The following is a 12,766-nucleotide window of genomic DNA, read 5'->3' as shown; positions in this document are numbered from 1 at the left end:
TTAGCTGGGGGAATACTCTGCTTGCTGGTTGCAGAGCATTTAAGGGCCCCTTTTTACTGCACACAAGGACTGGAGTGGGAGAGGAGCTCACCCATGGAAGGGCAGTAGATTCATTACCTGAATTGGATGTTGCGTCGGATTATCGCCAGTGACATAAAATCACCACGACCATGCTCATTCTCTCCACAGTACAGCAGCAAACCGTCTTCTGCTTCAGCCTGCGATCACAGTATCAACATGCAAAAGTCAGTCTCCACCTCCTGGCTATAAAGTAAAAACAACGAGGAATCCTTGTGGCACCTTAGAGACTAACAAATTTATTTGGGCATAAACTCTGGTAGGCTAAAACCCACTTCATCAGATGCATGGAGTGGAAAATACAAGAGCAGGTATAAATACATGAAAAGATCGGAGTTGCTTTACCAAGTGTGAAGTCAGTCTAACAAGACAATTCAATAAACAGTAGGATACCAAGGCAGGAAAAATAACTTTTGTAGTGGTAATGAGAGTGGCCTAAGGTAACTCCCATCTTTTCATGTATTTATACCTGCTCCTGTATTTTCCACTCCATGCATCTGATGAAGTGGGTTCTAGCCCACAAAAGCTTATGCCCAAATAAATTTGTCAGTCTCTAAGATGCCACAAGGACTCCTTGTTGTTTCTGCTGATACAGACTAACACGGCTACCACTCTGAAACCTGGCTACACAGTAAATGCACTAATGGAAATAATAGTGCAGGAACCAGGAACTGTTTTCTCAGAGAGGGGGACAAACAGGGAGTAGTGATATTGGTTTTGAAACACCACTGTTGGATGGAATTTTTTCTTGCAGAGTCAAAATTAGAAGTGGTTCAATTCCAAATCTTATATTCGATGGGCATCCACTATTAGGGTTTTATTGGAAAATGGCTCAGATTTTAGGCCACATCTTCTATGTATACTAACTATCATATTGCAAAGGAGCAGGTATAAAAACGCTGACTTATTCATGGAAAGTGTTGGGCAACGTTAATCACAGGCTATCAGCTCTGCCTGTAATAAGTAGCATGAATTCAAGTGAACACAGAAATTACACTATCAGATCAGACCACTGATCTAACTAGTCCAGTATCTAGTGTTTCAGAGGAAGAAAATAATCATAATGACATTACGCCTGGTGGAAGAAGGAAAAAATAACTTCCTCATCTCTGCAGATGATCAGTGTATGCTGTAAAGCATGAGGGACATCTACTTATCTATGAAACAGGAAGTTCAGAGGTACTTAATTAGTTTATATGTGTGCCACTGCTGAACAGATAGACATTTACAAAAATTCCAGACATAACGCAGTCTAAAGTTCACTTGTACAGCTCTGTCACAGTAAGTCAGTGCTAACCTGTAATCCCTCAACACTGCTATTTCCAGGACCTTCCTTAAGAAACAGAGTACCAGGAGTATGGACAAACATCTCGGCTGAGACTATCAAATTTATTTTCTCTTGTGGGATGCAAACCCAGATTTCCAGAGGTGAAGGCTACAGATTAACTCACTGCAATATCTAGCTTGCAGCATAGGCTTTTGAAGCTACTCACTCTTCTATTGTTCCTTCTTTACACTAATGGAACTGAATGCCATTTAAAAATGCTTTGTGAGTTTTGGACTGCTTAAACATACCCTGAATTCAAGGGTAATTTGGAATGTCTGATAGGAATTTTTCAGCGGTTCAAAGGTGATGTATGAGTAGCCGGAGAACTGAGGATACTGGATAATAATATCTGAAAGGCAAAGATAAGAGCATGTTGTTTAGCAATGGGTTCAAATATAAAATCAATATGCACATTTAGCACTAGCTAACATCAGGCAAAAACACAAGACTGAGGGTATGTCTACACTGCCTGCTGGATCGGCGGGTAGCGATTGATCTATCAGGGATCGATTTATCGCGTGTAGTGTAGATGCAATAAATTGATCTCCGATCACTCTCCTGTCGACTGTCTAACTCTAGCTTAGCGAGAGGTGGAAGCAAAGTCGACAGGGGAGCCGCGGCCATCGATCCCATGCCGCGAGGACGCAAAGTAAGTAATTCTAAGTTGATCTAAGATACGTCGACTTCAGCTATGCTATTCTCGTAGCTGTAGTTGTGTATCTTAGATGGATCCCCCCACCCACCCACTGTAGACCAGGCCTGAGTTCCTCCAGAGACAACTATTAGTGATCAATAGTCAACAATCAGTTAACCTACTGCTTTCTCCTCCTGCTACCTTTCAGAGCTAATTCCAAAGGATCTGCTGAACTTGCACAGAAACAGCATATTCATGGGAAAATTCTGCTCAACAGTTTCATCAGTGGCATCACTAGGTTTTCACTGATGTAACTGAAAACAGAATTTGGTCCTTGATGATTCATCTTGATTTAGGAAACTGTTTAATACAGAGACAGACAGCAAGGCATTTTTTTCCTTAGGGAAGAGAACATATGTGAGAAATACACAGTGAGTCAGATTCCAGGCTGCATTAGGTCAGCTTTGTAGTGCAAAGCTGCTATAAAGCTGATGTACTTAGCCACCCAGAGAAACCTTAGGTGGCTTAGAGTGGGTATAACAGCTTCCACATTACCACCTTCTCTCTGTGGCCAGTTTAGAGTGTATGGCCAGGTCAGCCTATGCCCTGGCAATCACTGGCTGCTATAATGGTCTCTTAGGGCTGTTGGCCGCTGGCAAATCAGTTTTCATGCATCTCGAGCTTATGTCAGAAGGTCAGCCCAGTGCAGGACGGCCCCATGATTGGGAAGAGCACAAAGATGGCTTAAAGACACTTCTGCAAACTCTGGTCCTGAGGAGCAGCAAGGACGCCTCACCCACAGCTCAGGATGTGACTATTATTTCTGAATCAGATATAAACCTAATGAAGTAGGAAGGATGGAGTTTCTAACTGTCATAAACAGATAGCTAAGGGTTAATGTCTCTTTCACCTGAAGCACCTGACCAGAGGACCAATCAGGAAACAGGATTTTTTTTTCAACTCTGGGTGGAGGGAAGTTTGTGGCTGAGTCTTTGTTTTCTGTCTGCCTGCTTTCTCTGAGCTTTGGAGAAGTAGTTTCTGCTTTCTAATCTTCTGTTTCCAAGTTGTAAGGACAAAGATCAAATAGTGAGTTACATGATTTCTTTTCTTTGGTATTTACATGTCTATAGTTGCTGGAGTGCTTTGATTTGTATTCTTTTTTAATAAGGCTGTTTATTCAATATTCTTTTAAGCAATTGACCCTGTATTTGTTACCTTAATACAGAGAGACCATTTTTATGTATTTTCTTTCTTTTTTATATAAAGCTTTCTTTTTGAGACCTGTTGGAGTTTTCTTTTCTGGGAAACTTCAGGGAAATTGAGTCTGTACTCACCAGGGAATTGGTGGGAGGAAGAAGTCAGAGGGAGATCTGTGTGTGTTAGATTTACTAGTCTGATTTTGCATTCCCTCTGGGTGAAGAGGAAAGTGCTTTTGTTTCCAGGATTGGAATTACAGAGGGGGGACTCCCTCTGTTTAGATTCACAGAGCTTGTGTCTGTGTATCTCTCCAGGAGCACCTGGAGGGGGGGGAAGGGAAAAGATTTATTTCCCTTTGTTGTGAGACTCAAGGGTTTTGGTCTTGGGGTCCCCAGGGTTTGGGTCTCGGGGGGACCAGAGTGCCCCAAAACACTCTAATTTTTTGGGTGGTGGCAGCAAGTACCAGGTCCAAGCTGGTAACTAAGCTTGGAGGTTTTCATGCTAACCCCCATATTTTGGACGCTAAGGTCCAAATCTGGGACTAAGGTTTGACACTAACCTTTCTCTATTATTTCTGTTTGGGGTGATTTTTGCCTTTCCATTTATACACAAGTACAGTTACTTTTACAGCTGTACTGCAAAGAAACAAAATAAAGCTCAGACTGATGCTAACAGAGCTTTAGAGCACTGGTCCCCAAACTTTTCAGGTCACATCCCCCCATTACCTCTGTCCGAGGCCCCCCACACACACACACACAGAGCTGGGAGTGGGGTCACAGCTCCCAGGTCAGGGATGGGAGGACGTGGACTGGGTAAGGAGGCCAAGGCTGGGGCTGCAGCTGGGGGCAGGTCTGGGACTGAGAACAGAGATGCAACCAGGGGCTGAGGCTGGGGCTGGGTGTAGAGCTGTGCAGGGCCATAGTTGGGACCTGAAGCTGCAGGCGGGGCCTATGTATTTTGCTGCCCCAAGCACGGCAGTCAGGCAGCTGGTAACGTGGATTCAGCAGCATGCCTGTGGGAGGTCTGCCAGTCCCGTGCCTTCGGTGTAGCCGCTGCTGAATTGCCGCCGAAGCCGCGGGACCAGTGGAGCTCCTGCAGGCATGCCACCAAAAGCCGCCTGCCTGCCACCCTCACAGCGACTGGGAGGCTGCCCCCTGCAGCCTGCCGCCCCAGCTTGCTGCGCTGGTGCCTGGAGCCGTCCCTGGGTGCTGCACAGGGCTGGGTGGCACTCCCTCCCTGCCTGCCGTGGTGGCTGGCCTGAGTCCTACCACACCCCCGAATGTTCCTCTGCACCCGTCTAGGGTGGCATGCCTCACAATCTGGAGACCTCTTCTTTAGAGAGACAAGCTGGATGAGGCAATATCTTTTATTGGACCAACTTCTATTGGTGAGAGAGACATGCTTTCGAGGTTACACTCTTCTTCAGGTCAGGGAAATGTACTCAGTAGTGTCACAACTAAATAGGAGGTTTAACAGATGGTTTAGCATAAATAGTTAACACTTATTTCAAGGGACCATTCAAGGTGAATGATCCATTAGCACCCCACCAGTCATAATGGGGAAAGTGTATGTGTGGGAAAAGCAGCGGGTGGGAGGAGGGGATTATGAGTGTGTTATAGATTGTTGCTATATGCTATAAATCCACTGTCTCTATTCAATCCATGATTTTTAATGTCTAGCAGAGTTATGAATTTAAGCTCACCGGTTTGTCTTTTGAAAATGTTGTGCAGGTGTCCCTTGAGGATGATGTCTGATAGGCATAGGTGGCAGGTGAAGCTTCCCATGGGGGAGGCTAACCCCCTATCCCACCTCTTCCACTTGCATCCCTGCCCACACTCCTCCCAGGCCCTGCCTCCATTCTGCCCTAAGCCCCTCCCCGTCCCCTGAAGAGGAGCTCTGTGTAAGCTCGAAAGCACGTCTCTCTCACCAGCGGAAGTTTGTCCAATAAAAGATATTACTTCACCCAGCTTGCCTCTCTGGGACAGATACAGCTACAATATTTGGGACAGATATGGCTACAATAACACTACTAACAAAAAGTTTGTTATATAAAAATGAGTCAGGGTATAGCACAAATGAAATATCTGATGAAAACTCATCCCCAAGAGGTACTGACCATAAAAAGGGTTCACTGGATCAATTGTGCCTCTAACGAGGACTGTTAAGTATAAAGAAGCTCTGTAGCATGAGCCTAATAAATGCACTGTTTAACATGTGATGATGGCTCATGAGGGGAAGATCACTACTGTGCAGTATTAGTGCATGATCTGGTTGGGACACCTGGGGATAAATACTCCATTAAAGAGAATTGATTCTGGACTCAGATTAACAGATCCAGCTCCACTAGCTTTATATAATTATGTGACCGCCATAAGAATTCCATAACTTCACAGGCTTGGGCATTATGGCAAAATAACTAACTAACTAAATAGAATAAAATAAAATAAAATTACATCTATAGTTGTTCCATCAGCTATTGTCACAATAGTTGCTTTGCAGATTGAACTTTCCCCACGAACTGCTACTGTTCATTGAAGTAAGGAGAGTAAATACATATAATGAACTAAATCATACAATGTATAGTGCCATGACTTCTGATGTGACACCTGTACAAGAAAATGCAGTGTGCATCTCATCTTAACCATGCACACAAATGTTCTGTTGTGGTGACAGAATGGAAAGGTAAGGCTCCTTAACAGATGGGACCACACTTGTGAGAGTAATCATAATAATACAGAGCAATTCCCATTTCCAAAGATGAACAAATGTTAAACAATAACCTTTGGGTTTGCAAATACTGTTATCACTGTGACAGAATATGGGATTTGTCTAAGTCAACTTACACATTTCATTTGGTTTGTGAATGCTATTTAGGACTGTAACCTTTGATTGTGGCTGTGAGAATTCATTGTTAGAACTTGACACCCCTAGTGGGGAAGCTATGTGTGAAAAGCTGTTATAAAGCTATCAAGGGCCATCAGCAGTTAATGGCTCTCCCCTGGTGAAACAAGGATTGCAACCAGCAGGGCCACTGATTCATAATGAACAACGAGGAGTCTTTGTGGCACCTTAGGCCTTGGCTATACTTGTGAGTTACAGCACAATAAAGCAGCCCCGGGTGCCCTAGCTCACTCTCCGTCCACTGGCAGTGTGAACGAGGTGTTGCATTAATACGCTATGATCAGCCTCCGGAAACATCCCATAGTCCCCTTAAGTCAAGTGGCCACTCTTGTCATTGTTGTGAAATTGGCTGCAGGAATGCAGAAATGCCCTTTCAAAGCTCCGTTTAGGAGAAGCCGGGCGCTTATCAGCTCCGAGAAAAAAGCAAGCATTTACTGTTTCCTTTGAATGAGAGAGAGGTGGGGGGAGAGGGGGTCTGAACTTACAAGACAGCATGCTGACACACTCTCAGCACCCCAAAAATCCACTCTCTCTCCCCCCACATACACACAACACACTTCTTGTCACACTCCACCTCACTCCACCCTCATTTGAAAAGCACATTGCAGTCACTTGCATGCTGGGATAGCTGCCCACAATGCACTGCTCTTTGTGGCTATTGCAAAAGCTGCTAATGTGGCCACACCAGTGCACTGGCAGCTGTCAGTGTGGACAGACTACAGTGCTTTCCCTACTGCCCTCTACGAAGGTGGGTTTAACTCACAGCGCTCTACATCTGCAAGTGTCACCATGCCCTTAGAGACTTAGGCTGTGTCTACAATGCTACTTTCAGTACTAAAACTTCTGTTGCTCAGGGGTGTGAAAAAACACTCCGCCGAACGACAAAAGTTTTAGCGCTGAAAAGCACCAGTATAGACAATGCTTTATTACTGGGAGCCATGCTCCTGGCATAAAGCCACCACTGCTCATTAGGGGTGTTTGGTTTTTTTAATCGCCGTGAGAGCTCTTCCCCAGTGATAAAGTGTGTCTATACTGCCCATGTCACAGCCATGGCCGCGCTGTAACGTGGGTAGTGTAGACATACCCTAACAAATTTATTTGGGCATAAGTTTTTGTGGGATATAACCTACTTCATCAGATGCATGGAGTGAAAAATACAGTAAGCAGGTATAAATATACAGCACATGAAAAGATGGGAGTTGCCTGACCAAGTGGGGGTTCAGTGCTAATTAGATTGGTTTGGTATGATGTGTTCTTGACAAATCCATGTTAGCTATTTCTTATAACCCTATTATCCTCTAAGTGCTTACAAACTGACTGTTTAATGATTTGTTCCAGTATCCTTCCAGGAATGGAAGGTAGACTGACTGGTGTGTAGTTCCCCAGATCCTATTTCTTCCCTCTTTTAAGGATAGGTATTATGTTTGCCATTCTCAAGTCCTCTTGGACCTCACTCGTCCATCATGAATTCTAACGGTTCTGAGATTGCTTCAGCTAGTTCCTTAAGCGCTCTAGGGTGAATTTCATCAGGCCCTACTGACCTGAACAAATCCAACATATTGAAATATTCTTTAACCTGTTCTTTCCCTCTTTTGGCTTGTCTTCCTTCGCATTTTTCATTAATGATTAACTGGGTTGAGTATCTGATCACCATTAACCATTTTAGTGAAGACTTAAGCAAAATAGGCAATAAAGAACTCAGCTGTTTTGATGTAATCTATTATTGGCTCACCTCCCCCACTAAGGCCTGGTCTACACTATGCGTTTAAACCGAATTTAGCAGCATTAACCAAATTAACCCTGCTCCCGTCCACACAACGAGGCCCTTTATATTGATATAAAGGGCTCTCAAACCGATTTCTGTACTCCTCCCCGACGAGGAGAGTAGCTCTGAAATCGGTATTGCCATGTCGGATTAGGGTTAGTGTGGCCGCAATTCGACGGGATTCGCCTCCGGGCGGTATCCCACAGTACACCATTGTGACCGCTCTGGAAAGCAATCTGAACTCGGATGCACTGGCCAGGTAGACAGGAAAAGCCCTGCTAACTTTTGAATTTCATTTCCTGTTTGCCCAGCATGGAGCTCTGATCAGCACGGGTGGCGATGAAATCCCAAATCCAGAAAGAGCTCCAGCATGGACCGTACGGGAGATACTGGATCTGATCACTGTATGGGGAGACAAATCTGTTCTATCAGAGCTCCGTTACGGAAGACGAAATGACAAAGCATTTGAAAAAATCTCCAGGCTATGATAGACAGAGGCCACAGCAGGGACTCAGCACAGTGCTGCATGACAAGCGTAACGGAAAGCCAAAGAATCAAATGGACGCTCATGGAGGAAGGGAGGGGTGACTGAGAACTCCAGCTATCCCACACTCCCTGCAGTCTCCGAAAAGCATTTGCATTCTTGGCTGAGCTCCCAATGCCTGAAGGGTCAAAAACATTTTCCGGGGTGTTTCAGGGTATATGTTGCCAATTTACCCCCTTCTCCCTCCCCCCTGAAAGAAAAGGGAAAAAAATCGTTTCTCGCCTTTTTTCAATGTCCCACCCTATGTCAATGTCTACTGCATGCTGTTGGTAGGCGGGGTGCTGCAGCACTGAACAGCAGCATCCTCTCCCCTGCCCGGTGGCAGACGGTGCAAAATGACTGATATCCGTCCTCATTATCATCCCTTGACTGCTGCTGGCTGGCGTCGGTGAGGTCGGCCGGGGGCGTCTGGGCAAAAATAGAAATGACTCCCGGTTTTTCCCGGCAGACGGTACAGAAGGATTGAAAACCGTTCTCATCATAGCAACTGGAGGCTGAGCGCCTTCCCTGCCCCCCCTTTTATGTCTAATGAAGATTCTGTACTGCCTGGACTATCATAGCAGCGGGAGACTGCCACCCCCTCATTTTATCTCACTAAAAAGTCAGTGTTTCTTATTCCTGCATTCTTTATTACTTCATCAGACAAATGGGGGGATAACTGCCATGGTAGCCTTGGAGGGGTGTGGGAGGAGGGAAGCAACGGGTGGGGTTGTTGCAGGGGCACCCCCTAGAATGGCATGCAGCTCATCATTCCTGCAGGATATCTGGGGCTCTGACCCAGAGTGGCTGTGCTCTCTGGTTCTCTAGTACACTTGCTCCATATTCTAGGCAGGACTGACTCTATTTTTAGACAAAACATAAAGAAGGGAATGACCTGGGGAGTTATTCCCAGTTTTGTCCATGCGCCCCTGGCCAACCCCAGCGAGGCCAGCCAGGAGCACCCATGACAGCAGCAGATGGTACAAAAGGATTGATAACCGTCATCACCAATTTCCAATGCAGACGGTGATATAGGGTTGGTAACCATCTATGCTACCTTGCAAAGGCGAATGAATGCTGCTGTGTAGCACTGGAGTACCGCGTCGGTCAGCAGCATCCAGTACACATACGGTGACAGTGACAAAAAGCTAAATGGGCTGCATGGTTGCCATGCTATGGCGTCTGCCAGGGCAATCCAGGAAAAAGGGCGTGAAATGATTGTCTGCCGTTGCTTTCACGGAGGAAGGATTGAGTGACGACATTTACCCAGGATCACTCGCGACACTGTTTTTGCCCCATCATGCATTGGGATCTCAACCCAGAATTCCAATGGGCGGAGGAGACTGTGGGAACTATGGGATAGCTACAGGATAGCTACCCACAGCGCAACGCTTCGGAAATCGACACTACCCTCGGTACATGGATGCACACCACTGAATTAATGTGCTTAGTGTGGCCGCATGCACTCGACTTTATACAATCTGTTTTAAAAAACCGTTTTCTGTAACTTTGGAATAATCCTGTAATGTAGACATACCCTAAGTAGAGAAACTAGACTTTCCTTCATCTTGCTCTTGTTCCTAATGTATTTAAAGAACCTCTTCTTATTGCCTTCTATGTCCCTTGCTAGTGTAACTCATTTGGTGGCTTAGCCTTTCTGATTTTGTCTCTTCATGCTGCAGTCACTCCTGATCTGCTCAGAGCCAAGCCCGGCAGCATTACTAGTTCCCATGTGGATGAGCAGCCTGGGGTAGTGGTTAAAGGGACAGATGAGCCTCACCTTCCCATAGTATCTAAGATGCAGGCTCCAAGCAGGCAGCACACCTCCCTGGACTTCATGTCCAGTTGGCACATGGATGCCTTGGTCCCCCTCAGGAGTTTAGATATCTGCTTTCTAAGCCAATGAAGCCATTTCATTTTCAGGAACAGAATCCCAGCTGGATAAGTAGAGACAGGAAGGATTTTGCCCCTCTAAAGGGACTTACAAAAGGAGGTGAGCACACGCTGAAGGGACTGCATCCACGGGTTTGCTGTTTTCCATAGAAAGTGGATGTACTTAGCCTGTCACGTCCACTTTTCACGGGGGTGGGTCCTGCCCCCTTAGAGAATCACAGAATATCACGGTTGAAAGGGACTTCAGGAGGTCACCTAGTCCAGCGGTCCCCAACACGGTGCCCGCCGGGGCATCTATCTGCTCCCGCATACTGGCCGGCAGACAAGCATTCACCAAAATGCCACCAAAAAGTGGCAACATCAAGAGGCCTGGCCGCCGAAAAAGCTACTGAAAAGCAACATCATCAAGAGGTGTTGCTGCCGAAATACCGCTGATTTTCCGAGGCATTTCAGCAGATGCTTTTCTGCTGGCCATGGTCCTCGGTGGCTCGTCGTCCTGCGCCCGCCAGACGAAAAATGTTGGGGACCACTGATCTAGTCCAACCCCCTGCTCAAAGCAGGACCAATTCCCAACTAAATCATCCCAGCCAGGGCTTTGTCAAGCCTGACCTTAAAAACCTCTAAGGAAAGAGATTTCACCACTTCCCTAGGTAACCCATTCCAGTGCTTCACCACCCTCCTAGTGAAAAAGTTTTTCCTAATATCCAACCTAAACCTCCCTGACTTGAGACCATTACTCCTTGTTCTGTCATCTGGTCATCTTCCCCACCTCTTCCCTCGCCCCTGAGGCCCCAACCAGGCCAGTGTGGAATCCAGCCAGGGAGGCATGCAGACCCTCCACTTGTCCACTGTGCAGGGAGAGTGGGGACTGAGAGCAGTCTCTGTCCCATGTCCCTGTCCCCTGAGTCTCTCAGCCCAGGGCAGGTGGAGGTAGAGAGTCCGCGATTCCACTCTGGCTCCACACAGCTGCCCGCGTTGTACTCCCCGACCTGTCTCCAGCTGAAGGGGGCCCTCGGAGCCACAGCCTGACCATGGTAAGAGCCACACAGGCAGGAGAGCCGCAAACCCTCCACCTGCCCTGGATGGGGGGCCCAGCATGCGGGGACACAAGCCGGGGGCTGCTCAGACCGCCCCGCATCATGGGCAGCTAGAGGGTCCACCAAGGCTCCCCACAACTGCCCATGCAAATCTTACAATGGCTGGGATGAAGCTCTGAGGCCCCCACCTGGCTGGACCCATGTCAGAGAGAGCCATGTGGGCAGCTCTGGGGAGCCTGGGTCCCTCCACCTGCCCTGGGCGGGGGATACAGAGGGTGGTGACATAGACAGGGGACTGATTTCGGCCCTCCAACCCATCCCGGTGTGGGGGTGGGCTCCCCAGCCCCCTTCTGGCTTGGCCAGGGGTGAGGCCTCAGGTGGCAGGGCCTCAGGGGGGTTTGGGAAGGCTCTGACGCCCTTGCTGTAGAGTTCATCTGAGAGACCCAGAACTAGGAACAGTGATCCTCACTACCCAGACCCAGGGAGCTTAGTAGTACTTGGATTCAGCAGTTGGACGTTATCACACAAGGCTAGTCTGTCAAAGAAGCTTATTGGAACATCGCTGAGGGTGAGATTTACCTGCATTGTTTCCTATTGTGTTAGGCTTAGACTTGCAGGTTTTATTTTATTTTGTTTGGTAATTTACTTTGTTCTGTCTGTTATTACTTGGACCCACTTAAATCCTACTTTTTTTATTTAATAAAATCACTTTTTTACTTATTAATTAACACAGAGTATGTTTTAATACTGGGGTGAGGCAAACAGCTCTGAATATCTCTTTATCAGAGTTACAGAGGGCGAACAATTTATGAGTTTGCCCTTAAGTTTTATACAGGGTAAAATGGATTTATTTGAGGTTTGGACCCCATTGAGAGCTGGGTATCTGAGTGCTGGAGATAGAAGCTCTTCTTAAGCTGTTTTCAGTTAAGCTGGTAGCTTATGGGGGACGTGGTTCAGACTTGGATCTGCATTTGCAGCAGGTAAGCGTGTCTGGCTCAAACAAGGGAAGGTACTGAAGCCCCAAGCTGGCAGGGAAAACGGGCTCGGAGGTAGTCTAGGCACATCAGGTGACAATTCCCAAAAAAGTTTCTGTGACCCAACCCATCACAATCATACAGATTGGTGTCAGTTTAAAGAGCAGGAGTGTACCTGGTTGTTACAATCACTGTTTTCCAGAAGGAGAAAATGAGACATGTTCTAAAGCCTTGGCTACACTGGCGCTTTACAGAGCTGCAACTTTCTCGCTCAGGGGTGTGAAAAAAAAACCCTCGAGCACAGCAAGTTACAATGCTAGCGCCAGTGTAAACAGTGCCCCAGCGCTGGGAGGTGGAGTACCTGCAGCGCTGGGAGACGCCGCGACCACACTCGCACTTCAAAGCGCTCCCGTGGCAGCGCTTTGAAGTTGCAATGT

The 12,766-nt window shown here is 46.9% G+C and overlaps 1 protein-coding gene across 1 annotated transcript in view; it reads right to left on the bottom strand.

Annotated features, from left to right (window-relative positions):
- The window catches only part of EGFLAM (EGF like, fibronectin type III and laminin G domains), a 139,499-nt gene that overhangs the window by 44,624 nt on the left and 82,109 nt on the right, over positions 1–12,766 (bottom strand). Inside the window, exons 10-11 of the mRNA XM_050943772.1 lie at positions 1,654–1,754; positions 118–218 (exon numbers count right to left, since the gene is read on the bottom strand). Coding sequence (XP_050799729.1) covers positions 118–218; positions 1,654–1,754 — 202 coding nt within the window. The remainder of the gene's footprint in view (positions 1–117; positions 219–1,653; positions 1,755–12,766) is intronic.

Source organism: Gopherus flavomarginatus, chromosome 3 (assembly GCF_025201925.1).
Source record: "Gopherus flavomarginatus isolate rGopFla2 chromosome 3, rGopFla2.mat.asm, whole genome shotgun sequence".
NCBI lineage: Eukaryota > Metazoa > Chordata > Testudines > Testudinidae > Gopherus > Gopherus flavomarginatus.
The sequence above is the reverse complement of the archived record's forward strand: the minus strand, read 5'-3'. Positions and strand labels throughout refer to the sequence as shown.